This window comes from Lissotriton vulgaris, chromosome 1_1 (assembly GCF_964263255.1).
Source record: "Lissotriton vulgaris chromosome 1_1, aLisVul1.2, whole genome shotgun sequence".
NCBI lineage: Eukaryota > Metazoa > Chordata > Amphibia > Caudata > Salamandridae > Lissotriton > Lissotriton vulgaris.
Window position 1 is genome coordinate 1,293,515,721 of NC_141685.1, and position 27,545 is coordinate 1,293,543,265.

The 27,545-nt window shown below is 46.1% G+C and overlaps 1 protein-coding gene across 1 annotated transcript in view; it reads right to left on the reverse strand.

Moving 5' to 3' along the window:
- The window catches only part of AMHR2 (anti-Mullerian hormone receptor type 2), a 976,241-nt gene that overhangs the window by 285,509 nt on the left and 663,187 nt on the right, over positions 1 to 27,545 (reverse strand). The window contains exon 7 of the mRNA XM_086936519.1: positions 15,925 to 16,039. Within this exon, the coding sequence (XP_086792645.1) occupies positions 15,925 to 16,039 (115 nt within the window). The remainder of the gene's footprint in view (positions 1 to 15,924; positions 16,040 to 27,545) is intronic.

Here is a 27,545-nt window from a genome sequence, read left to right on the forward strand (position 1 = left end):
CTTATCTCCGAGCCTTACTGTGGGAACAGGTGCCACAGGGCGATCCCTCTCTGATACGGGGGGCGGGGGGGTGATTTTAACTTGGTGTGGGATCCTACGCTGGACCGTAGCGAAGCCTCCTCCAACGGGTCCGGAGCCATGTCCTCTGCTCTCCGGAAGCAGATAACGGATCTGGGCCTGATCGATTCCTGGCGATACCATTCCCCCGAGGTGTGAGATTAATCCTACTATTCGCATGTTCATCGCTCGTACTCGTGTATTGATTATTTGTTTGTCTTGCACGCCCTTATAGGTAATACGGTATCGGCATCTTTATCAGACATCTCAATATCCGATCATGCTCATGTGGAGCTTCTCATGCAGGATCCGGCTGCTTGCCCCACCTGATTACTGCAGTGGCGCCTGACGCTGCATATCCTGAGGGACTCAGCCAATGTGGAAACGCTACGGACTGCCATTGACTCTTATTTTGCAAGTAAAGATCTGCCTGAAACCCCATTCCCGGTGGTGTGGGATGCCTGCAAGGCAACGATCCGCGGCCACATCACGTTGATAACGATTGCACGGGCGCAGGAAGCCCGACTTTTAGAGGATGGTCTCTCCAAGGACATTAAGAGACTGGAGAGGCAAGATCAGGAGCGTCCAACACTTGCATGCCGGCGGAGGCTTGTGAACCTCCGGGGTCAGCTTCGTATCCTCTGCACCAATAAAGCTGAGAAGATCCTGCTCGCCTTCAAACAACGGTGTTTCAAAGAAGGAGATAAAGTGGGCAGACTACTGGCGAGGCGTCTGAGGGTGAGAACAGCGAAGGCCCACATAGCGAACATCCAGTTGCCGGAGGGAGGAAGGGTCACCACCGAAAGAGCTAAGGTCCTATTATAACGCCCTCTACACTGCAGATAAGCCCTCCCAAATGCATATAGAGGATGTCTTAAATAAGTGTCCCTGAACCCCAATACACCCACACCACGCCAAACAATTGGATGGCCCTCTCCTGACAGAGGAGCTGACGGCAGCCTTGAGAGACCTCCCCCTAGGGAAGACACCAGGCCTGGATGGCTTGCCGCTGGCCTTCACTTGTACGTTCATAGTACAACTCCAACCATAATTACTGCGATTGTATAACTCTTTCTCGGAGACAGGAGGACCATCGGCCGATATGGGAATGGCAGAAATAGCTCTCATCCCCAAGCCAGGAAAAGATCCCAAACTGTGCGCGTCTTACTACCCCATAGCACTACTAAACACGGACCTTAAAATTTACACCAAAATGCTGGCTAAACGCCTGGAGCCTCACATACCTGGCCTGGTGAAGCCTGACCAGGTTGGCTTCATTCCCAATAGACAAGGGGCAGACAATGTGCGTAGAATTGCGCACCTGGTAGGGAAAGCGCATCATTGGAATATACCGGCTAGCCTTCGGTCGCTTGACGCGGAGAAGGCGTTGACCGGGTAGACTGGAGTTTCCTTCGCGCTGTGTTGCACAAGGTCGGCTTAGGACCTAATATATTCTCTATGATCATGGCCCCCTATCACTCGCCACAAGCGAGGATTCGGGTTAATGGGCAGGTCAAAGAACCCCTTTCCATACATATGGGTACGCAGCAGGGTTGCCCCCTGTCCCTCTGCTATTTCCCTTGGTGATCGAGCCTCTGTCAGAACTGATCAGGCACGATGCGGACATACGCGGCCTCACTTTAGGGGGCCGTCAGAACAAAGTGGCGCTATTCTCGGATGACCTTATCCTCACGCTATCGAGTCCACACACAACTCTCCCAGCGCTCCACACCCTATTACAGTCCTTTGAGAGAGCCTCAGGTCTCAAAATTAATCATGGCAAATCTTGGGCTTTAAACCTTACGATTCCAGCAGAGGAAATACCGGCATTAAAGGCACTTGCTCCCTATCAGTGGGCTTTGGATCATATCGATATATAGGGCTCCAATTAACCCCTTCTATGGACATGTGGACGCAGGTAAACTGACAGGAATGTAATAAAACTGCCTTGGAGGACTTACGGAGGTGGAAATCCCTAACTATCTCTTGGCTGGGCAGGCTTAATGCCGTTAAAAGGTCGATACTCCCTAAAATCCTGTACCTGTTCCAGTGTCTCCCCACTCCTATACCACAACATCAGATTCAGGGCCTCCAGAAAGACATCACCAACTTTATATGGGGTGGGCGTAGACCGCGGTTTTCCCATAAAATCCTCATGCTGCCGCGAGACAGGGGGGGGGGGGGGGGGGGTTGGCGTGTCCCAACCTCTTGGAATACTACTGGGCCTCGCACCTCCGCTTTGACTCGGAATGGACAACCACCGAACGCGAGAAGCTGTGGTTTCATCTGGACAGGATGGTAACGGGTCATACCATTTGGGACCTTACCTGGCTTCACCACGCAGCACGGTCCCGTAGCGCATATATTGCAGTGCCTACTAAGACGGTTCTAGACATATAGGACAAGATAGCCGTGCGCAAGGGGCTGACAACCTTTCCCTCCCCACATACCCCCATTCCTGGCAACCAATTATTTCCTCCTGCTCTCCAATCCCAAACATTCGCCAAATAGCTACAGGAGGATTGTGGAGTAATTGGTGATCTTTAAGAAGGGGGCGCCCTTAAGACATTCGCCCAGTGCAGGGAAGAATTTTGTCTCCCATTGGGAGCTGGACTACAGTATGCGCAGCTGCGACATTGGGTGTCTTCACCAGCAATGCAGCAGGCTGCTGTCCGGCCATTCACCCCATTTGAGCGGCTAGTCCGATCATTTGACGACTCGAAAGGTCTTATATCACGGACATACCAGATCCTGCAATAGCCTCCAGTACTAACCATGCATCCATATCAACGCCAATGGCAGCCGGTGTCGGATGGGGAAATCACGCCTACACAATGGAACCGCCTCTGGCGCGACATTCCTAGGGTTCATCGTGGCATCCCACAGAGGGAAAATGCGTACAAAATTATGACACAGTGGTACTATATGCTCGTTCGACTGCACAAAATGTTCCCTGCCACGTCCCCCTTGTGCTGGAGATGTTTGAACACGTCTGGCGATTTCATTCACATTTGGTGGGGCTGCCCACTCCTAACACTGCTCTGGAAGGAAGTCCTTAGTCATATTAAAGAAGTACTGGGCTTCCCCCTGCCTGAATCTGCAACCACAATCCTCCTGGGCCTTAAGCCGGAGAACTTGAAAGCGCTCACTCGCAGCGACTGGACCATAGCACTTCATATGCTTGGGGCGGCTAAACAACTTATAGCACTATACTGGAAAAAAGCGGAGACTCCCCCGATTGCTGCTTGGTTCGTGTGCCTGTGGCATGTGATCACTATGGAACTCTTCAAGGCACAACTGCATGCACGAGACAATCACTTCAACGCAGTTTGGCCACCATTAGTTCAGTACCTCTGTAAAATAGAGCACACGCGCCATTTACCCTCTAAGCTCAGAGCGCTGCGACTCTTTTAGAAGCCTTACTCCCGTCAGACCTGAACAGACTCCTAAACATAACTAGACCAGTCGTCCCCACCATTTCCCTTAGCGAGCGCCAAGATCTCTATTCACCACACCGGCTACTATCACACGACACATCCCGTCCGTCCATCCTCTCACACGCGCAGCTGCAAACTTCTCTCTTCTCTCTCACCTTTTCTTTTTTCAATCTTTTTCTATACAGCTATCAATACTTGCTTTGTGTGGGCCTCTAGCCCTCGTTCTGAAGGTTATTGAATTTCAACAGGTCTTGGAAATCCCCACAACACGTTCCTATTTCTACCTGTAATAGAACACGTAGCCGGCCCAGAAAGGGTTGTAGGCGACATGCTGTGTTCCAATTAGCCTAAATACTGCATCTCTTTACACCGAGAGGAACTTGATGATAACGCGGTTGGCCCAAAACGGGTTGTAGGCTTAACGCTGTGTGCATGTGGACCTATGTTCTATTTTTGTTTTCAAATAAAACAAACATTTTGATGTAAAAAAATAAATAAAGGAACATGGTTCAAGTAACCCACTTGAACCTGAGGAAACCCATGCTATTGCATACAGAACATCGTACAGGTCCATAATTATATGCCAGAATAGAGAACTAACAATAAAGGGTCACATTTTAATTAAAGTGCATTGTGTCAATTGTGTGACTTTTTACAGAAGAAACATCTGTGCCGTAATCAAATGAGGTGACTTTCATGGGTTTGCGATAAGGACTGTTCAAAAGACTAATACAGGAAACGGGCCCCCCCTTAATGATGCCAGTTATTTAAAGAATTACAAAATAATAAAAGTAAGGGTTCCTAAACTCCTGTGATTCTGGTCCTAGGGAAAAAAGGGATAAATGAAGCTGAGATGTTCCTGCTCTGAGCTGTTAATCAGTGAGGTAAACACTGGTATGAGGATGGGTATTGGGTAAAACCAACCTTAGTCTCGGTTGTAATTCCGACCCGAGGGGGAGCTAAGTGCTGTAGTCTCCATGCGTAGAGACCAATCTTATATTCCTAGTCCGAGCTCATTGCCAATCGTTACCATGTAAGGATTCTAAAGGTAAAGACAGATGAAAAAAATGTAGCAACATTGAAGAGAAGTGAGATACGGGTACAAAATAGAACAACAAGATTAGGTGAGTTCAGAACTCAGAGAAAATTAGAGGTAATACAACAAGATAACAGCTACTGTATAGAATATGGAGGGACAGTAGCTGGTAATAGCAAATTTTGAACAATAAACAGCACGTGTGAAGAGGACCTACAGACACAGTCCTGTTCACGCACATTGCATATTAGTAAAGTGAAAATGTGAGGGCCAACATCAGAGTCATTTAGTAACGGGTGCACTCGATCTGTTGATTCTATGCCTAGTACCCCTATGGGGTGAAATTCAAGTGCTATGACAGTTAAACACTCAAAAGAGACCTAGTTACTCCAGTGTAATGACAGTGTTTGACACTAGTATGAGGACAAAATATCAGTCCCCAAGAAAATACTGCAATACGTGGTCAGTGTTGAGGCCCAGTTCCACAATCTTAAGTGCCATAATCCAGGTTGCCTCCCTCCTTCTAAGTGTAAGTGCTCTGTTGCCACCTCTCGCGTCCTAGGGTATGGCGACAAACCCGAAAAAGGAGAAGGCTCTGTGACTGTGTTGAGCTGGACATTCGACAATATGCGCGGCTACTGGATATCTAGTATCAGCTTGCTTCACTGCCCTCAGGTGTTCCCCAATGCGATCCTTCCGAGCTCTAATAGTGCTGCCAATATATCAGCGTTGCGGTACAAAAGGGGGTGGTTGAAGATGGCTGAAATGCCAGAAACGGGTCCTCAGAAGCTTGTTTCCAGTCCAGGGAAGGCATGGCTTGGCAGTTCGGACTGGGCTGTTCCCATGAGGCACAGGGTCAGACTGATTTGCATATGGCCATGTCTGACCTGGGGTGGCAGAGTGGGCTAAAGAACGGTGATGGATTAAACCCAGATCTGTTGACTGGGTGAGAGTGTTTGATTGGTTCAGATGCTCCGACAATCACCACCCCCTTTTGTACAACTTTGTTCGCCATAAGTTGGCAGGGTATGCTCAGACGTGAGTCCCTTGCCCACTTTGCCACTGGATTCAAGCAAGCCGGGCTGAAGACGGCTGAAATGCCAGAAACCGGTCCTCGGAAGCTTGTTTCCGGTCCAGGGAAGGCATGGCTTGGCAGATCGGGCTGGACTGTTCCCATGAGACACAGGGTCAGACTGATTTGCATATGGCCATGTCTGAACTGGGATGGCAGAGTGGGCTAATAAACGGTGATGGATTAAAGCCAGATCTGTTGACTGGGTGTGAGTGTTTGATTGGTTCAGATGCTCCGTCCATCACCACCCCCTTTTGTACCGAATATATCAGCGTTGGCATTTGCACTCAATCGCATAGACCACATATTTGGTGTGGCAGTTGATATTTGTGTCAATCTTGTAGATATGGCCATTGGGGCCAGTGAAGTCCCTCTTCTTATCTGTGGCCCATCTGCACGCGGAAACATTGTCCACATTTGAAAAACCCCAGTGTGCGAGGTGCGAGCCAATGTGCGTGTGTGCCTGCCGTAGGGTAACTGGGACTCAGCAGGTTTTTGAAACTCTTAGCCTTGTGGTATGTCTCCTCCAGTCTGGAGGCGATGAAGGGTTCTAATGTTTTGTCAGTGCAACGTAGGGCCCAATCTCTTCTCAAACTTTGTGTGTCATTTTTAGCATATTGTAATCCGTGACAAGCCGGATGGAACTTGGGTCCTCCGTCTTTGTCCTATCTTGCAGAGTGTACTGCCTCCCAACCTTGGAGATCTGTTTCAAGGCATTGTTCACTGTCCTCTGGCTGTAGCCCCTACGTTTAAATCTGTCCTCCATGCCTTTAGGGCAGAGTCTGAAGTCGTGGTCTGTGCTACAATTGCACCTAGCTCGTATGTATTCCCCATACAGGATGGCATTGATCTGGTGCCTTGGGTGTGTGCTTGTTGCATGCAGTATACTATTACAAGCCGTTGCGTTCCTATAGATTTTTCTCTCAATTTTATTGTCAGAGACAAAAAGTTCCACATCAAGAAAGGTTATAGAACGCTTGCTGTGGTGGCAAGTAAACCTAATTTTGGCATCATTACTGTTCAGTAGTCCAGAAAAGCAGATAGCCTCTCAGTACTCCCAGTCCAGATCATGAGGCAGTCGTTAATATACCTGCCCCAAAAAAGAATAGAATCGTTCCATTTGCTATCTTTTGTGTCCCATAACGATTCCTCTTCCATCCGGTATACAACGTTTAGCATGCATTTTTTACCACGCACTACCATTACAACGCAGGCATTACCACGCATACCATTACAACCAGCGACGGCCCGTGGAGGGAGTTACGGTGGGGCAGGAGGGCGGGGAGGGGGAGGGGCAGGGCGGAGGTTGCTAAAAACCGGCATATGGATAATTGCAGGTAAGTAAACAATTTAATTAATAAAACGAATTTCGTAGCTCGCACTGCATTGCATTTTGCGATGCAAGGCGCACTACGAAATTCGTTTTATTAATTAAATTGTTTACTTACCTGCAATTATCCATATGCCGGTTTTTAGCAACCTCCACCCTGCCCCTCCCCCTCCCCACCCTCCTGCCCCACCGTAACTCCCTCCACGAGCCGTCGCTGATTACAACGCATTGCGCTGGGGGGCGCTCTAGGATAGGGAATAAGTTTAATTTTATATCCAACACCTTCCCTAGTGTCCACGGGGACTGGAGTTGGAATATAAAATTATACTTACCACTATCCAGCACCTCAAAGCGCTATGCGTTGTAACGGTATTCGTTGTAAATACCGCGTTGTAAAGGTATGCGTGGTAATAGTATGCGTGCTAACGTCATACATCCCTTCCATCCACCCATTTAATGAATTGGCATACAATGGGGAGAATTTCGAGTCCATGGCTACTCCACTAGTTTGCCTGTATCATGTGTCCTTCAAGAGGAAAACACTGTTCTCAAGAATTAATTTGGTCATTTCCAGAAGCATTCCCATGTGCTCCCAGAGGCTAGCTGGGCAAGAGTTGAGTTTGCGTTCCAGTGCACGTAGACCCAAATCATGTTGAATGCACGTATATAAAGTGGTAACATCCAGGGTCACCAGTGTCATGGTATCCTCCCATGTAATATCAGCCAGAGTACTGAGTATATGCTTGGTATGGCCCAGCAGGTTAATAGAACGGTCTCTACTTGCTGGGGGGTTATCAGGATTCTAAGGAAAATCTCCCACTATCTCTCCCTGCAAGCCCGCAAACAGATCGTGGTTGATTTAGTCGCCTCCCGGCTAGACTATTGCAACGCACTCTATGCGCGCATTAATAAAGGCCTGATACAACGCCTGCAGACCGTTTAAAATGCGGCAGCAAGCTTTGTTCTTGAGGTCCGTAGGCTCTCCTCAGCTATATCAGCCAGGAAGAGCCTACATTGGCTCCCGATCCAGGCCAGGATCTCTTTTAAAATCCTGTGCCTGGTTTATGGGGCCTTGTTCGGCGACTGTGCGGAAAGTCCCTGGTGGTCCCATACACCCCTAGCAGAAACCTGCGTTCCTCCAGTAAGAATCTCCTGTCTGTTCCTCGAGTTAACAGAGTCAGGTGGGGAGGAAGGGCCTTTTCGTTTGTGGCCCCTAAGTTGTGGAATACCCTCCCTCCTGATTTAAAACTGCAACCTTCTATTTGGCTGTTTAGGAAAGCTTTAAAGACATGGCTTTTTATCGAGGCATACCAGTAAACTCGCACCAGACTCCTTCTTTATATTTTTGTTAGGCGCCTTGACGCCCGTTGGGCTAAGTTCGCGCGGTATAAGATGATTTTCATTCATTCATTCATTGGTATACCTTATGTACAATGGTAGGTTAACCACATCGGCTGAAGAAATATGACCACATACTCTGACAGTCTCTCTGTGGGTCCACCTATACCAGACACAATAGGTCTGCCCAGTGGAAATGGGAGATTCTTGTGTATCTTTGGCAAGGTGTTCAAGCATGGGTATCTGGGACGATCAACTTTTAGGTATGTGTATTCATTGAAATCTAGGAGGCAAAGGTCATGCCACCATTTGAGTCTGTGATAAAAGTTGTCAGTCAGTGTCCATATGGGATTAGAAGGGAGCTTCTCATAGCAGTCGACATCATCTAGTTGTGAGAGGATCTCCCCGTCATAGTCAGCCTGATTGATGAGCACCACATTGCCACCCTTGTCAGCCTCCTGTATCATGATGCTGTTGTCCACCATCAATGAGCGTAGAGCTTGCCGTTTTACCATGGTTAGGTTGCCCACCCTCCCTGACTGAGAATAGTGTGATTCAGTGTGCCTATCCAGGTCTGACATAACCAGTTTATAAAAAATATCAATGTTGTTGCCCACTGGCAATTGAGAGGTCCATCTGTATTTCGCCTTTAGGCCACTGCTAATGTTCAAGTCCATTTGAACATTGAGCTCATTAAGAACCCTATCCATTATCATTGGGTCACCCTCACATTCTGATATTGACATGACAGCCTTGTATCTAACACATCCTGAATAGTTAAATCATCATATGAGAAATTGAGTTGCGATAAACTCAGATTTTTATTTACACAAGGAAAAAGTGTAAAAATTATTTTATTCCTAGGACCACAATCACAGGAGTTTAGGTACCCTTATTTTTATTATTTTTGTAATTCTTTAAATACCTGGCAACATTACGGGTAGGCCCATTACCTGTATTAGTCTTTTGAACAGTGAAAATCGCAAACCCATGAAAGTCACCTCATTTCATTACGACACATGCTTCTTCTGAAGAAAATCACACAATTGACATACAGCATGATCACCAATGCACTCTAATTAAAATGTGACCCTTTATTGTTAGTTCTCTATTCGGGCATATAATTTTGGAACCGAACAATGTTCTGTATGTAATGGCATGGGTTTTCACAGGTTCAAGTGGGTTACTTGAATCATGTTCCTTTTGATAACATGCCGCAGTGGATGTCTGCCAATGACTTTCATTGTCTTATACCCACTATGTTTCTAATATGTATCCTGTATGTTTCTTAGCCCTGAAGAAGTCGCTGTTTACTTTTTGGATGAAACATATGTTGGCTAGTCTAAGGCTTTGAACGGAAGTGCTCACGAGAGTAATAATAAACCCTGGATACAAATCAAGCAGTGGATGAAGAGCGTTTTTACATTGTCATTAATTTGTTTGTAAACTACGGTTGTGGTTCTTGCATGTGGTCAGGTTTTCCGTGGTTTTGCTGTTTCTCCATCATTTTTCTTGATGTCTGCAGGAGCGCCTGGCTTCTTGGAGGTCGGTGGTGAAATAGGTGGCTTTTAGAGGGCGTTGTCTGTCGGCGGTGTGGAGCCGTGAGAGTCTGCGCAGTTGGCGATCCAGCGGTATAGGTCCTTGGCAGCGGAGTTGGCGTTGGTCGAGGCTGGGGGGTGGGACAGGGGAGGGTCGTGGATGAGGGTGGAGTTGAGGTGCTCCTCTGTAACCTTGCTCCAGTACCTTCGCGGAGCGGTTTGAGAGCAGTGGTGGTGCTGTAAGAGAAGTGAACACAGCGGTGGTCTGTCCAGAGGGGCTGCGTGGTGTGGTTGAAGCAGATGTTGTTCCCACCTGCAAAGATAGGGTTGAGGGTGTGTCCTGCCTTGTGGGTAGGGGTGGTGGCGAGCTGTTTCAGTCCGATGTTGGCGAGGTTGTCCAGGAGGGCTTTAGAGTTAGGGTCGCTGAGGTTGTCGAGGTGCAAGGTCAGGTCTCCAATGAGTATGTAGTCCATGGAGGCAACGGCGTGTGGTGCGATGAGGTCAGCAATGATAGCGGCGAACAAAGCGCGAGGTCCGGGGGGGTCTGTAGGCGAGGGTGCCAGGTTATAGGGCCAGTCTGGATACAGAAGTGGAGGTGTTTGGTGGTGGTGGAGGAGTCGCTCATGGTGGTGCTGGAAAGTTGGAGGGAGCTCTTGTGTGCGACGGCGAATCCTCCTCATGGGTGGTTGGGATGGTCCTTCATCTGAATCTTGTAGCCGTTGGGAATGGCAATGGCGATGTCAGGGGCGGAGGAGGTGTTGGTCCAGGTTTTCGTGAAGAAGGCGACGTCTGGCGAGAGGGTGTCGAGGAGGTCCCAGATTTCTAGGGCATGTCTGTGCAGGGAGCGCAAGGTGAGGAGGATGCACTTCAGGGTTTCAGAGGTGTTGGCGTCTGGTGTGGGGGTGGCGGCCATGGTAGTGTAGACAGTGGTGAAGGTTCGGCGGCAGTAGAACTGGTCGTGGGTGATATTTGGTGTCGACAGCTGGCAGTTGTTGTTCCTTCCGGGGTTGAGTGAAAGGAGGGAAGCTGAGTCGTACAGGTGGGTGGCCGGAGGACCAGGGTCCCTGGCGCTGATTGCGGTCAGGTCGCAGACGTGCACAAATGGCTTTTGCACGGCTGCCATTAAATAGGGGAAGGGTGGATAGAAGTGTAGCTGGGAGGTGGGAGTGGGAAACCGGTGGGGGGGAAGGGCCGCTAAGGCAGCAGCGGCGTAAAACGGGCATGGAGGGAGCAAACAGGAACAGAGGCAGAAGTGGATCAGGGGGCAAATAAAACTAAAATTAAGGCAAATAAAATTAAAGCAACAGAGAATAAAGCACAAAAGGACACAAGGATACAAAATACAGACTTGAGCCCTACCTAGCAGAGAGGTGGAAGGGGCAGCGGTGGAGGCACAGTCAGTAGAGCTGCATGGGGGGAGAGTTAGGTCTCTGAACAGGAGGTCAGAGGTCCTGCTCAGACGTCAGTGCAGCGGCCGCCATTAAATAAGGGAAGGAGGAGGGAAGTGCAGCTGGGTGGCAGGAGCGGGACTTGATATTTCACACCGCTGGCACATGAAGCTAGTTCAGCCCCATCAGCATAGAGCTGTATTTTTTACAGTGATTTAGTCCGGCTACTAGTACAGACTCCCTAGTTTTTAGGGATCGTCCCTTTTCTATTTCACAGAAATAGAACAGGGGGAGCCCTTATGTCGCTGATCTACTTCTTTCCCCAAAGGCTCTCTTCAGGCAGCTGATTGGCTGTCCTCAAGGAGGATTCCCAACAGTTCACGAGCTCGTGGACGAGCTTGCCTGATCCTTCCCCCTGCCAGCAGCATTTGGCACATCAAAGGCTTCGCTGTCCCGCACCCCGCCGTCACTTATTCACGTCCGCAGGCCGTGCTCTCTTCCCCCAGTGCTTGTAATCCCTCCTTGTTTCCTCTGTCCGCTTTTAGCCCCGCCCACCGGGACTGGATGCTTTACTCGCGCCGTGAGACTGTCTCTTTCATTAGCCTGGATGCACTATATTTTTCACAATGGCGACAGCTTGTTCCTACTGCAGGCACAATGTGTTTTCCTCGCCATGCCTGCTTTCACTTTCCATCCACTTCACTTTATCTCCCGTGCCTTCCCCGAACTACTCTTCATGCCATCGTAAAATAGCTGCAGGCTTGCCTAGCTCTCATCGCTGCACCCTGCGTTGTAGTCCTTAAATAAAGTGGCCGGTCTTGCTTTTGTTCTGTGCTTTGCGGCTCGCTTTGATCAGCAGGGCGCTAATGAAACAGGCGCCACGCTTGGGGCTGCACTTCGGGGAGGCTCCGTAGCCACTTCAGTGGAGCTGGGTTGCGCTGTACTCCGGCAGCATGTCTGTGCCGTACTGTGTGGCCTTCATTAGCCTGGATGCACTATATTTTTCACAATGGCGACAGCTTGTTCCTACTGCAGGCACAATGTGTTTTCCTCGCCATGCCTGCTTTCACTTTCCATCCACTTCACTTTATCTCCCGTGCCTTCCCCGAACTACTCTTCATGCCATCGTAAAATAGCTGCAGGCTTGCCCAGCTCTCATCGCTGCACCCTGCGTTGTAGTCCTTAAATATAGTGGCCGGTCTTGCTTTTGTTCTGTGCTTTGCGGCTCGCTTTGATCAGCAGGGCGCTAATGAAACAGGCGCCACGCTTGGGGCTGCACTTCGGGGAGGCTCCGTAGCCACTTCAGTGGAGCTGGGTTGCGCTGTACTCCGGCAGCATGTCTGTGCCGTACTGTGTGGGACAGGTAAGGAGAGACCGTGCTGCTGCTGTGTTTGTTTGTCAACAACACATGTGGACAGCTTGGAGGGGCTGAGCTGGCGCTGTTAGCTTTGCCTAATGCTAGAGCCTGGGGTGCAATATAAATCTCGTTTCTAATGTCTGTGTGGGGGTTGGCAAGCAGCGTGGATCAGCCTAGATATGGGTAGCCCAGACTTGACTGAAAAGTTGGTTGCTTCGTCCACACACTAACTGCCCAGCGCAAGGAAGGCGCCGCAAGTGCAGAACCTTCAGATCGGCATGGATATTCCAAGAGGCAGCCGGCGTCCCCACACACTGGCTCCCGCCGTGCGTAGGGAAGGTGAAGCAATCTCACGCCTCTGTTCTAAAATGATTTGGTTCCCAGGGCCTGTTCAAACAAAGGTCGTGGACGTGCGACAAGACCCCCGCTCTTTTGTCACTCCTTAGCCTTGTGTTATCTCCGTTACATTGTAGATCATTGTGTGTGCCTAAAAGCAGCGCTATATTAAGTAGCGCTTCCACCCAGCCAGGAATGCATGTGTATAGCTTTTTAGAATGCATCTGATATCCGTGGAGCAGCGGCTGGCCACGAGGGCTACTGAATCGGACCCCCTGCATTGTCGCCCTCTTTCAGCTTTGGGAACCAAGCTCACATTACAATGTGTAAATTCATGCGGAGAAGCGAGAATTCACAGGTACAACTGGCGGTTTGTTGTTGTTTTTGAACTGCAGTTGCGCTGGGAAGCTGTCTATCCAGATTATAGTTGAGCCTTCGGAGCCCACGGCCATTGTCTCATCCACACTAATGCAGTAGGGTTGCTTTAAAAAACATGTTTCAAGATCACTAATGCTTTGTCTTGTAATACGTATGTACGTTGTGTTGCTGCTGTGGCACATTCAAACACTCGATTAATCGCGACAAAAGGTCTTTAAAGATTCTGACAAGAAGTCTTTCTTTTTATTATTTTAGAAAGTGTACCAGCTACCTAGACCCCTAGCATTGTTTTGTGTTTTTTCAAACATATCGGTCTATAGATCCGTGCCAACGCAGTTTCTTTTAACAGTAAATGTTGTCACAGAGAGTTACAGAATGCTGTATTGCCATTAGTATGGCCTCACAGCAATCCCATAGTTCTAGAGACTAACAAATGCTTGATAAACTGCACATTATCTCTGGATAGTGCTGACCAAAACACAATTCTGCGATACTTTACATATCTCTGCCAATATCTACTTCATGGTGAGTGAATCGTTTGTCTTTTTAGTGCCTCTTTCCTTCTCCTCCCTCACCGCAGGCCCGATTTACAAACCCACATCTAAACAGTAAGAAGTCTACACATATGGGTTTTGTTTTAAGGTGGAAGTAGATTTGTCAGTTTTGATGGATTCACAACAATCCCAGTGGGTACTCCTTGGAGTGCAGGGCGACGGGTAGATTTTTTTCACTAAGTGGAACATTTGCCTATATATAGCAAAAGTACGTTTGCACACTTTTTGCTTCTGTGTTTCCGCAAGTAGTAAATATTTTTTACATGTGAATATTCTGTCCCATAATATGAGAGGCGTTCTCCGTCAAGTCAAGTCACCCAGTCTTCAGAGCGACCCCCGTAAACGTCCTCCTCCCACTTGTTCCCGGACATCTTGGGTGTTTCTTGTCCCCCGGGGTGGGGCAGTTAGCCTGAAAAGTGCGCCTTAATAGATGGCAGACAAACCCCTTTATATTTCGAAGACTAGTCGCAAACCCTCAGACACCCTCACTTACCCTCAGACACCCTCAGTTACCCTCAGACACCCTCACTTACCCTCAGACACCCTCACTTACCCTCTCACCCCCTCAGCACCACCACAGCATCACTCGGCACCACTACTGCATCACTCGGCACCACCACAGCATCACTCGGCACCACCACAGTATCACTGGTTCAAATCTGTTCTCTCAATGTTTCAAGCTTTATTACAAATCACAAAAATATGTTAATATTTCACTTCTGTTCTTGGATTTTCGTCGCAATAAAAAACACTGAACATAATCTTCACAAAAGTTATTTACAAAAGTTTAAGCTATTGCCATTACAAAATAAATACATTATTTAAGTATTAATTATATAAAAAAATTAAAAGCCATTGTTATTTGTAATATTAATACATCTAATTCACGTAAATACAAAACATGTTGCATTGCTATAGGTGTCACATTTGCAAAAGTTATAACTATTAGCATTGTAAATGACAAAGCTATTAATTTAGCTATTTTAAAAAATAACGCATAAATAAAAAAAAATTCATTTATAATACCAATAGCTCAAACTTTCCTAATGCGAGCCCTATTGCATTTCCAATGCTTGTTAATGTTTGTTATCACCTCAGTATCTTCTTAAATGCTCCCACAAAGATGGTATTACAGTAATACATTAAAATCAGCATAGTCAATGTCCTTGTTCCTCCTCTGAAGCTATTATTCATGATTATCCAGGTTTTCATTCTTTCTATCCCCGTCCCACCACCTACCCTAGCATTGCTTTTGTTTCTGTCCGTGCGGATGTTATTACTTGTTTGTTTTCCAGACCCTCTCTAGCTCCTATTTTTGATTCTTCTGTCCTTTTTCTGGCTCTCTTTCCTTCTCGTTTTTCCCCACTGTTCCTTTGATTTCTGGTTCTCCTGATTGTTTCTTGTCTCCATGCCTTGTCCTGCAGAAATCTCAAGTTTTGAAAATTCCTTGAACTAATTAGAGAATTTGATTACCTCAAGGGAAGTGATGTCACACAAACTTTGACAATTACAAAATAGGAAAACGAAAAAACAATCAGAATAAATCGAAAATTATTAGCATAGCACCAGAACATCACTAAAATAGGCTAATGTTGTTAAGCAGTATGCTGATGGGTCCAAAGTAGCTATTTCCATCAAATGAAGGAGTCTGTAGGATGGCGCCTAGTAAATTTGTGCGGCGTCCTGAAGTTTCTGCAGCTCCCAGGAGCAGCACAGAAGAAAGCTGAGCTTCAAAGAGAGGCCCATTTAAAGATCAAGTTAACACCTTCCATTTGGTGGTGACATTGAGCCTGCTGTGAGAGAGAGCTCAGCCTGACCTCTAAAAGTGTGAAAATGGAGATCTCTGGCTCTGTTGTTTTATCTAGGCGCTCCTGTCTTTTACCTGGCTCTGTTCCTCACACTGTTGCTTCTACTCTTGGTTGTCCACCCTCTCCGTCAGCTCCACATCTCTTTTATCTTGTTTTCTGGCTCTGGACTCTCATCTGTAGCTTATAGTCCTGGTTTTTCTGCTCTCTATCCATCTCTCTACCTCTTGCACAATGGGCTCTATTGTTAAGTAGGTCTGTTCACTTCTGTGTATGTAGCGAGGCTTTCGTTCCTTACCGTCCTTCCAGACATCAGCATGGAGGAACGCCAGGCCTCTGGCTAAGGAGACAGCAAGGCCTAGGGTGCTGTTCCAGTCAGTGGTGTGTTGAATCAGGAAACTTCGCAGAGAACCCTTAGAAAGAATAAGAAACAAAACAAGAAGAAAAAGAATTGAGAACTAGTGTTTTCATAGCCATTCCATTATTATATTTAAGCCAAGGCAACCACCTACCATTTCACTTAGTTTTAGCTGGTATCATGCACAGAGGTTTTGTTCAGAGGCCAACAACCTTTTGAGGAATTAAAAGATTTTCTAACACATCTACTTGGGCTCTGTTTCTATGCTCAAGGACTTATTCTGTTCCAACCCTATGGGCCTGTCAGCGTGTTTGACAGGGAGAAAAATGTACCATGTTCCGAAAAGATCTGTCATGTACTTCATGTAGTCTGAGATACGCCTCTGCACACCTGCTTTATGAGAGTGCACAAGAGAACTTGAAGTTTATTATAATATTAACAGTGCTTGATGGAGCTGTGAAGACATACACAAACAAATGTGTGTCTGTTTGTGTGCACATGTCCGAGACACACAGATTACAATTCATATATTTGTGTCACACAGCAATGAAGTTCCAGCTATTTTATAGCAAGACAGAAGGCTAATATTATGCGTTAATTATTATTCCAAGCAGCAAACGCTTCAAAGTTCCAAAAAAAGAACATTGCAGGACTCATAAAGAAATTCAGAATATTCAGTTCATAAAAACCCACAATATTTTATCTTCTCCCTCTATTTATTGCTGCTTCTGGGCAGATAAGTATATCCTGGTATACTTGGTATATTTGTGTATTGTTTGGGGTTATGTTAGAAATTCTAGTGATCAATCCAATTTATGGATTATTTTTGAGAGAGAGCAGGTTTTTGTGTTGCTTGTGTGAATGTTTTTAAAGGGAAAATATTTATTCAAGAAAGTAATGAAAAATTTCCTAACTAACGTAACGGAAAGTTTAAATTCTATTAAGGACTCTGAGACGAGGATTATGCCTTCTCTCTTCACTTTATTCAACAGCAGCCAATATTAACAAGAAGCAAAACTACGTTTCCCATGACTCCTTGGGAAAACTGTAAAAGAAAATGTCCAATCAGGAAACAGTCCTGTGGCCTACAATTAGGGACATTCCAGCTCAACATAGTCCATCCTCACTGGCCCTTCATCTTCTTTCGGCGTGTGAAGTCAGCCGTTGGATCACTTTCATGAGTCTTGTTTATTTGCATCAGATCCTACAAGGACAAAGGGACATTGTCACTCACCAATCAAGCCTTCATCAAAGCCTATGGACAAATAGCAGTGAGAGCAGACCTTAAGCAATCACATTGAACCACTGCCCCAAACAATTTAGAGGTGAAATTGTATTACTTACTTTGATACAGGGAAGGCAATCTTCTTATGAAATCCCTAGGGCGGGATGATCCTCGCCTCCGAGTCTTAACAGAATTCAAACTTTCCATTACATTAGCTAGAAAAATGTTCATTCTATGTCAGGACTGGAGGCGAGTATTATGCTAATTTTAAAGCTTGCTCACCACGAGGTGAGCCATATCCAGCACAGGTTTGAAATAGAATCTTTTAAAGGTGGGATGCCAGGACCAGTCTGCCGCGTTGAGGATATCCTCCAAACAGGCACCCAAGACAAATGCCTTAGAGGCCATAGCACCTCATGTTGAGTGGGCCCCAAAATCTTTAAGGCTAATACCTGCAACTTGCCTAACCCATCTACCCACATGGCTATGGTGGGGGAAGAAACCGCTCTAAAAGGCTAGCGTAACGCAATAAGGAGTTGTCGCTTTCCTGGGAGTCGGAACTCCTCAGTCATTTCCTCAAATGCCTTCAAGCAGTGGACAACACACAGCTTAGGGAAGTCTGGGAACTCTGGGTAAGTGATTACTCTTGTGTGACACATGGTCCTTTTGTGTAGGTTAAATGTTACTCCATTATGGGTAAATATCCTGCTCGTGATATCTAGAGCCCTCACATCGGAGACGCGGTGGCAGGATATGAGGCAGAGTAGCATGGCTAGCTTAGCTGACAGCTGCTTCCGTGAAATGAACCTAGTTTATATCCCAAAGGGCTGAATAATGGGGCTCCGGGGGTAGAGAAAGTCTGATAACTCGCAGAAGTCTGCATACAAGTGGATGTTCACCAATCGCCGTGTTGTGAAGCGGCACATGGCCAGCTGAAATGGCTGACCAGAAGGTATTTATTGACCTGTTTGCCAGGCCACTAGAGGCCAATTGAGCCAGGAAATTCAGAATGTGGACTGCACTTGCGTTCAGGGGATTAAGACTCGCATACACCAAAGGGACCATCTGCCCCATGTATGGTTTGACCGTGCTGTCCGCCCAAGCCTTGCACATGAACGCTTCAGCCTTGTCCAAAAGGCCTGGGACCTCCCATTGTCTCCTGTAATGCGCCATGCCATGAGCCACAGTGAGTTCCACTGAATCAGTGGATGGGAATTTGATCGGAGCTCAGGAGGAGAGTCGGAAACCCGGGGAGTAGGATTGGAGAATCACAGGAAAGTTCCAGACGAACTGGAAACCAAACTTCAGATCTCCAAAGAGGGGTGACCATTACCACCTCCGCTCGTCTCCTGACCTGTGCCATCGCACTTGTGATCATTGCGAAGGGGGAGAAAAGCGTATCGCTTCTCCTGATTCTAGTCCTGGAGGAAGGCATCCATTGCTACTGCCAACGGGTCCAGTCTCCAGCTGAAGAAAAGCGAAAGTTGACGGTCCAGTCTCACGGCAAAGAGGTCCACCAAAAAAGGACCCCAACGACCGTTCAACATCACAAAGACCTCTTCGTCAAGCTTCCAGAGACTGGAGCCATTGAAGTTGCGAGATTGGAAATCCACTACTTCATTCTCCCGTCGCGGTAGGTACTCCACCGTGACCAACACCTGCTTGTCCAGGCAGTATTGTCAAAAGCTGGCGGCCAAGTTCGACAGGGTTTTGGATCTCCTGCCCCCAAATGGTTGATATAACGGACGGCCAAGATGCTGTCCATCCTCAGGAGAACGGAGGACTGGATGGAGTATCTCGTCCAACAACGGACAGCGAAAGAGCCGGCCAGGAGCTCTAAGAAGTTGATATGTAATCTTCGTTCTTCTACAGACCACCACCCTCCTGTAGAAAACTCGCCACATCTGGCCCCCAGCCTACTCTGCTGGCGTTGGATTCTATCACCAGATCTGCGGCTGAAACGAAGATTGCTCACCAGTTCCAGGCATCCATGTGCTCCAACCACCACCCAATCTCTTCCTGGGCCTCTTTGGACAGAACCACCTTGTGGGAGTGAAGACAGCCTCTGTGTAAGAGTGCTGCTTTGAGGGATTGAAGCGCTCAATAGTGGAGAGGGCCTGGGAAGATGGCCTGTATTGAAGCGGAGAGGCGATCCACTTACCCAGCCAATTGTCTGAGTGACACCTGAGGTTTGGCGAGCACACACCTCAATTTGTGCAGAATCTTTGAGACCTTCCTTGCCGGAAGACTGAGAGTGGAGGAAGTGGAGTCTATTATGAAGCCTAGAAATGTAAGGGTCTGGGACGGGGAGAGAATCGGTTTAATCTCGTTCACCACAAACCCCAAGCTCTGGAGAAGGTCCACCGCCGTCCGGAGGTGGCACAGAAGTTGGTGAGGGCATGTGTCCATCAGGAGCAGATCGTCCAGGTATACAATTGCTCGTATATCCTGAGCTCTCAGGATCTCTGTCGCTGGCCTGAGGACCTTGGTAAAGCAACAAGGGCAGAGGATAGGCCGAAGGGAAGGGCGGTAAACTCGTATGTCTGATGTCGCCAAATGAACTGGAGGAACTCTCAGTGGGGAGGAAAAACCAAAATAACTAGCTAGGCTTCTTTTAGGTCCAGCCGTTCCATCCAGTCTAAAGGATGCAGGACATCCTTGAGAAGGTGAATTCCTCCCATTCTGAAGTGGTGGTAAACCAGCCACTCGTTGACTTCGCTGAGGTTGATTACAGGTCGTATTCCTCCAATAGTCTTGTCCATCAAAAAGATGTTGCTGATGATCCCCCGGTGTGAGGGGTTGAGGGAGCGATCGCACCCTTGGCCAGAAGCAATGCGACTTCTGCATCCACCAAGGTGGCCTCTTGTTGAGAGAACTGGATGGGACGGGGTCTGCACTCTTGAGAAGGGTCGCCAACATAATCTTTGTGGAACTCCTGAACCATTTGAAGCACCCATGAGTCCCCTGTGATGGTCTGAAAAAAATTCCCCAGCCTCCCCTACCCTTAAGCGAAAAGAAGGGAGAACATTCACAAGGGCTGGAGGAGGATGCTGCTCCTCGATATCCTCTGCCTTTGCCATGCCAGCCTCTTGTGGGATAGAAGTTCCTGAACTGGGATTGGTCCTGGTATTGGCCTTGTCTGGGGCCCTGACCTCTTGGAGGGAGTTGGTTGGAGCGGCCCCCTCCCTCGACCAGATTAACATGGAAAACCCAGGGGAATACTTTTTTAATAGAGGATTAGGCTTTATCAAGGGAGGTAAAGGTATTAACTAATTTACCTAATTCCTTGACAAACGGCTCTCCAAAGAGCCCTCCTTGTGCCACGGCCCCTGCCTCTGAATCAGCGAGGGTCTACCTTAATGAGGAGGGAGCGGTGATGCTCTGTAGAAAGGGCACAGTTGGCGTTGGCCAAAAATACAATGGCCCTTTGTGTCCACCCCGAAAGGGACTCTGGGGAAATTAGGGAGCCTGTTAGCTTGGCCTCTTCAGCCATGTCCAGAATTTTTGTGTGGGGCCCCAAAATGTCCAGGAGCTTGTCCTGGCATGCCCGCCAGGACATATGAATTCCTTTTTTTGGGTCTTTCATGAACCTCTGCAAAAGGTGGCCATAATGGTATCAATCTCTGGGGTGATGGCCACCTTACCCTCCAGGGAAGGCCGGGGACACTCTGCTCTAAGATCGTTACTGGCCTCTTTTTCTAAAGGCTTGCGAATATGTATTGTCACATAACTGGTGACTTTGTCGACCGGGGCCCATTCTGATGATCGAGGGTGGATGATCTCATCGGGATCGAGCATGTCAGAGACGTCTTGGAAGGGTCAGTAGGAAAGCCATGGTCTGGAAGAGCCGGGTTCTGTGTCAGCGCCCCTGTGTCGTTGTAGGGGGTAGAGTTGTCTGGAGCCGGAAAAACCTAATCTGTAGGAGGCCAGGATGGTTGGGTGGCTATGAAGGCCTGCTTGAGCCTATCAAAAGCGTTCAAATCCACTCCTGTATCGCGGACGCGCTTGGCTGGGGGAGAGGTAGGGTCTGATGACGGGGGAATCCCTGGGGCCCCAGGCTGGGGGGCGGGCACTGTAGGAAGGGCAGACAATCTTGCCAAAGCCTGATTAATTTTGCGGGTTAATCTCTCCTCCACCACAGCTCTATATATAGATGCATCCACCACATCGTAGAACTCATCTTCCCAAGGGAGGTCGGACTGGGTGTTTTCCCTCCTTGGGAGTCCTCCTGGTAGTCCATCTCCATTGTACACTTGGACTGAACGAGGTCTGTTAATAGTGGGTCTCTGAGGCAGACCGGGAAACCTTTTCAGAAGGCATTATCTTATGGGGCTGGGTGGCAGCCTAGGCTTTCATGCGAGGGTCTTGCTACTTCACATGTGTAAGCCCCGGGGCACAAAACCTGGTATTGTAGTTGTAATCCGGCCTGGGTATTGTTCCCAACAGGTGTCAGAAGCCTGATCAATATAGACCCAACTGGGCGTATAACATACACAATATAGACTCTGCTGCCGGTAATTTATTTGTGTCAATTTCAGGCAGCAGAGCGTAAAATAGAGTTCGATCGGCTGAAAGAAATGAGGCGAGACAATCAGTCTACAGATCACACAGGCGTCTTTTTCAGGCCTACGGCGCGCCGCGCACTCCTTTCAGAGATTCGAACATGAGCGCCGAGTCTCGTGCTGCCTCGAGCGCCCCCTGGTGGCGGGATGTCAGCACTGAGTTGCGCCAGGTAAAGGATGCGCAGGAGCGGAAAATGCTCCCGCGGTCACAATTACAAAAATATAGTCCGTACTTCACCAAAGAAGAAATAAGAACCAACACACGGCAGAGCCGCTTTACCCAAAAATAAAATATCTCTCAAATATCAATGATAACAGTACAATAACAAACTATCAGAAGAACATGGCAGAGCATCAATAAAGCGCATATCAAAATAGAAAAACACCATAACAATAACACAAGGATTTAGCAGAATAAAGAGACACGTATCTCGGCTGCGCAGCACTGAAGAAAGAAGATGAAGGGCCAGCGAGGAAGGACTATGTTGGGCTGGAATGTCCCTGATTGGAGGCCACATGACTGTTTCCTGATTGGACATTTTCTTTTACTACAGTTTTCCCTTGGGTTCATGGGAAACGTAGTTTTGTTTCTTGTTAATATTGGCTGCTGTTGAATAAAGTGGAGAGAGAAGGCATAATCCTCGCCTCCAGTCCTGACATAGAATTACTTATCTTTCTATTTCTATTCATTATTCAGAAGATCTGAGTAAGTGAGTGATTAAAGGAGGAATTTGTCATTTAAACTGGGGCTTAGAAATACCTTCAAACAAGTTATTTGTTGTGGGTGGCGTTTCAAATACATGTCTCGCGTCCCCTCTGCACACGTTTGGAAGTGTGGGCATTTTCAGCCCATGTGCGCTTTAATACCAAAAAACAAGTGGGCGGTCATCTTTATTGAGGGCATGCACCACTTAAGGATTTATTTCTGAAGAAAATAGGCCATGTTTGAGCAATGTCTAGGATTTAAGAGGAAAGAACCTTCCTACACTAATCCTAGTGGTTTTTCACAGTGACGACTTCGGTGTCATATGCTAGAATGCACTGAGGATTACGTTTGGTATCACATTTTGACTGGTGAAGCGAGAATGCTTCTTTAAAACGATAGCAGGCTTCAAGAGTACTGTTGCGTAAGTTATGACTTTGGTGTAACTCCTACAAGGGATGCTTTCCCACCACCGTGTGACGAGGGTGATCTAGGTTTAATGCACCACGATGAATTTGAAAGACAAGGTATCGTAGCCCTGAAAACACTACTCAATGTATAAATGATATAGAAGCATTGCTTTTGGGTTTCTAACAATCCCATAAAGGGTTCAGGGGCATGGTGAAAAAAGCAACAAACCTCGTTTCATTATTCACAGTATCACACACACACATAGTACTAAGACAAATTAACACTTTTATGTTAAAAGTATTAATTACTACAGAAAAAATCTATTTCTTACTGCACCTGATGCAACTACATAGAATATTATAAAAACAGCAACTAGACATGTTACAAATAATGAGAACAAGAAGAACATTCCGAGCATTGTTTTAATGTCATTGAAAATGTTATCTTGAACCTAACACCCTAATGCGTACTGCTATGAGCCATACTATTAGAGCATTAAAGACAGAGTAACTTGTAGTCTAGAGTTTCTTGGGTGAAAGATTGTGCTGTATACCTTGTTGACAGCAACTGCTGTCTTTATCAGTGGTGGTGTGGAAACAGTGTTTCCCGCGAAGGGCAAACGCCCACTACGGTAGCAGCCAGTCAGTCATTCTCTTGGATGTAGCTACAACAGCTTCAGGTGAGATTTGCGAAGTGCGAGGAGCGCTGGCAGTATGACTGTCTCTGGCAGAATAAGGGGAGATAATCTAAGCGAAGGATCTCTGCTGACAAGTATTCAAGTAACAGACCTTATATCCTAAATCTTATCAGAGATTGGAATTTTTAAAATAAATTTAAGAATGTCTGACTTAGATTATGTGCCTCAAGGTATTCTTTTCAGACGTCTCCTTATGGACATATAAGGCAACCGGACATCAACTCAGACTACATTATTTTGGTTATATGTCTGTATGTGTTCTTAGTAAACCTTGACATGAAGACATTTGAGCGACACAAATGTCGCCTTAGATGTTGTATCTGTGTCAGTAATCGAAAAACTTGACAATTTCACAGTTCTTAGAAAAATAAGATATGGCAACAAATGCGTTGAATGGCAGACATGAAAATAATTCTACATTAACCAGGGAATATGGCGGGGTTGTGGTCTAAGTTTAGGAAGATGGCGACCTCCATGGACCAATATAGGGTCGGAGCATACATAGGATGGAGTCGGACCTTAGGGACTTTACAACAGAACTTTGAGGGATCATTAGCCTGCAACTGAATATAAAAAAAGATGACAGAAGAGCAAGAAGTTCATGAGGAGGACAAATTAAGGGAGATTGTGTGACAGGAAATCGAAGAAACAGACAGCAGACTGTTAAGTCAATCTTTACAGATTGTAAAAAAGAAGAGTTATAGGGTAATGAAGAGGAAGGATTTTGGTCTTTATCTGATGAAGAGGACTACAAATAGAGTTCCAGGTGGTAAGGGCCTATGTAAAAAGAGGCAAATATCAGCAAAGGAGGTGTCTGATGTTTCAGGGCATTGAGTCCTAAGTGACTTGCAAAGAAAAGGTGTCCATAGTGGCATTGCTAAAAGGCAGGATATCAGAGCGAATTATGAGGTATTTTGACATACCATTACAGAAGAAAGGAATAAATATTGGGATGAATACATTTTTGATTTAGACATGGATAATTATTCAGGTAATAAGTTTGGGGATGTAGATTAAGTTATGATTGTTACTGATAGGTAGATTTAGGACCTGTTAGTTCAAAAGTTGTTTGACCCGAAAGATGAGGAAAAAAGGAGCTCTTAGTAGCTAAGATTAAGAAATCACTACAGAAATGTAATGAGGGTGACATACTCTTGACCATTTAGGGAAGGAAATGAGATTATGACTCTGAATTTGGACCCAGATCTGATTACATATTTGCTTAAACTAGGAAGAGTTCCTAGGAAAGGATTGCAGTGCCGGCTGAAACAGTGTGAAGCCAGGCTGCTTGATTTGTTGGGTCTGTAGACATGAATTTTTGATTTAGTAGAGGCAGCCTACGTTAATGGAAACTAGATTAATATTGAACTGCTTAGAGGCTGGAGTCAGAGGGCAATTTGTTTTATAGGGAAACCAAATGCCAGTCTGATTACCGATATGAGATAAGCATTATTGATGCAAATAAATCCTATGTTGGGCAATTTGGTACAGAAAGAATCCTTGATGGAGACTAAAGTCCTATTGTTTGGAGAGGGGGTGGTTAAATCCCTTGAAAAGCGTCTACACTTACCACTTTAGATAAAACTCAAACTTCAATGAGGACGGTTTTTAGTGGAAGCAATTTATGTGGTAGGGCCATAAGGAATGGGCAAACTTCCGGCTATCGAAATATTATACGCAAATATAATCAGGGAATAGGAGCTTATAGAGGATTTCAAAGAGGGGGAGTTTTTATCCTCAAAGAGGTAGAGGTGGAAGAACTATGGCTTCAAGAGGAAGACATCAGCAAACTGCTGCTACACAAGGTGTGTACAAGGACCTTTACTGGTTCTACCCAGAAAAAGGTGAGAGGCAGGCTGAGACGTTTTATAGAAGAATGGGAATTGATAACTCAGGATCCTTGGGTGATCACAGCTGTAAAGAGCCATGTAATAGATTCAGAGAAGGTGCCATTTCAGGAAAGAGAACCAAGAGAGTTGGTATTCAGTCAAGAACAAAAACGTAGTGGCAGAAGAGATCAATATCAAGCTTGAAAAAGAGGCTATTACAGACATAGTAAAAGAGAAAAAAAGATTTGTAAGTACTCTGTTTCTGATGGAGAAGAAAGATAAAGGTTAAAGGCCAGTGATAAATCTGAGGTCTTTAAATCGTTTTGTAATTTACCATCATTTCAAAATGGAGGGCGTCCATATGTTGAGAGGCGTTTTGCAATAGTTGGATTGGATGGTGAAATTGGATCTAAAGGATGCCTATCTTACTGTTTCAGTCGACAAAGAGAGTCATAGGTTTCTTCAATTCAGATGGGAAGGTCTATTATATAAGTTCTGGTGTCTTCTTTTTGGACTTTCTTCAGCACTGAGGTGTTTCACGAAAGTCTTAAAACCAGTAGACCGTTTCTTACTAGAACAAGGTGTAGGGATGATTATATATCTGGATGACATTTTAACTGTGAATTAGGAAGTGGAGTTTTTGATGAAGCATCTGTCTATGGCAGAAAACATGTTGGAGAGATTGAGTTTTATTATCAAGCAGGAGAAATTAATTATTTTGGGTTTAGTTATAGATACAGTAAAAGTTTAGCTTCAGTTACCAGAGAGAAAGATAAAAATGATCAAAAGAGAGGTGAATCTTTTGAGGGAAAGCAAAGAGGTGAAATTGAGAGAACTTGCCCGTGTTATTCTTCTTCTTTTGTCGTCAATTCATGTGGTCTTTCGATTTGCATTATAGAGCTTTGCATTGCTTAAAAACAATTGGTTAAGCAAGAGGTCTCTGGTATGGAGACAAGGTGGAGCTGAGGGAGGAAACAAAAATTGGAGTTAACCTGGTGGTTGGAGAATCTGAATGTTTGGAATGGTCGAGCAGTTTTTGGGATGTTACCAGATTTTGTGGTAGAGTTTGATGCAAGCATTTTTGGGTGTGGAGTGTTGTGCAATTTAAGGGAGATGGAAATGTGAGGAGAAGGAAGAGCATATAAATTCTTTGGAAATTACTGCAGGTCTGTTTGCTCTTCTCATTTTAAGAGAGAGAAAGTCAAAGAAACTGTCAAAACTTGCAAAACAGTTGTAGGAGTTTTGTCAGGAACACAAGATACAAGTGACCGCTAGGGATTTAGCAGGCAAGGAGAATTTTGAGTGATTGCTGCAATTGGAAGTTAAGGGAAGATTTTTTCCAAAAGATAGAGTTATGTCTGGGATCACCAGAAGTGAATGTGTTTGCTTTCCGGTTAATCTTACAGAAAGAGAAATATTCCAATTGGCGTCCAGATCTGGAAGCAAGGGCAGTGGTGCGTTTATTCAAAGTTAGGTGAATCTGAAAGGTTATGCTTTTCCTCCTTTTGTGATGTTTTAGAGAGTGATGGTCAGGTGAGTAGGCAGAATGGTCAAATAGTTTTGGTAACACCTTTTTGGGTGACTCATGTTTAGCCCCTGTCAGTAATGGAGTAGGTTTTGGAAGTACCTTATTTAAATCAGTCTTCCAAGGGGACGTTTGTAGGTGTAGGAGTAGAGGAGCATCCTTTAGAGGAATCAGGTATGCTCAACCTTCTAGTATGGAAAATATCAGGAATTCAAGATTTGTTGGTCTTTCAGGAGAGGCTTCAGAATTTCTAAATGAGTCATGGGCACCAGGACCTATGAAGAGATATAATGGGGCTTGGAATGTCTGAGTACGTTGGTGCATGGAAAGGGAGTTGGATCCCGTGGAGGCTGATGTAGCAGAGGTTGCTAATTTATTAGCTAATTTGTTTGCCAAGGTTTTTTCCTATATGACAGTTAATTATTAGAGATTATTGCAGCAGTTAATTCTTTGTTCAATGGTTTACTCCAATTTGGAAAAGTCCTCTGTTTTGTAGAATTTTAAAAGCGAATCGTCTGAAAAGAACTCCAAGGATATGTTATGAAAGTGTATGGGATGTCAATGTGGTTTCAAGGGCGGTGGGAGTCTTAGCCAATGAATAGGTATTTA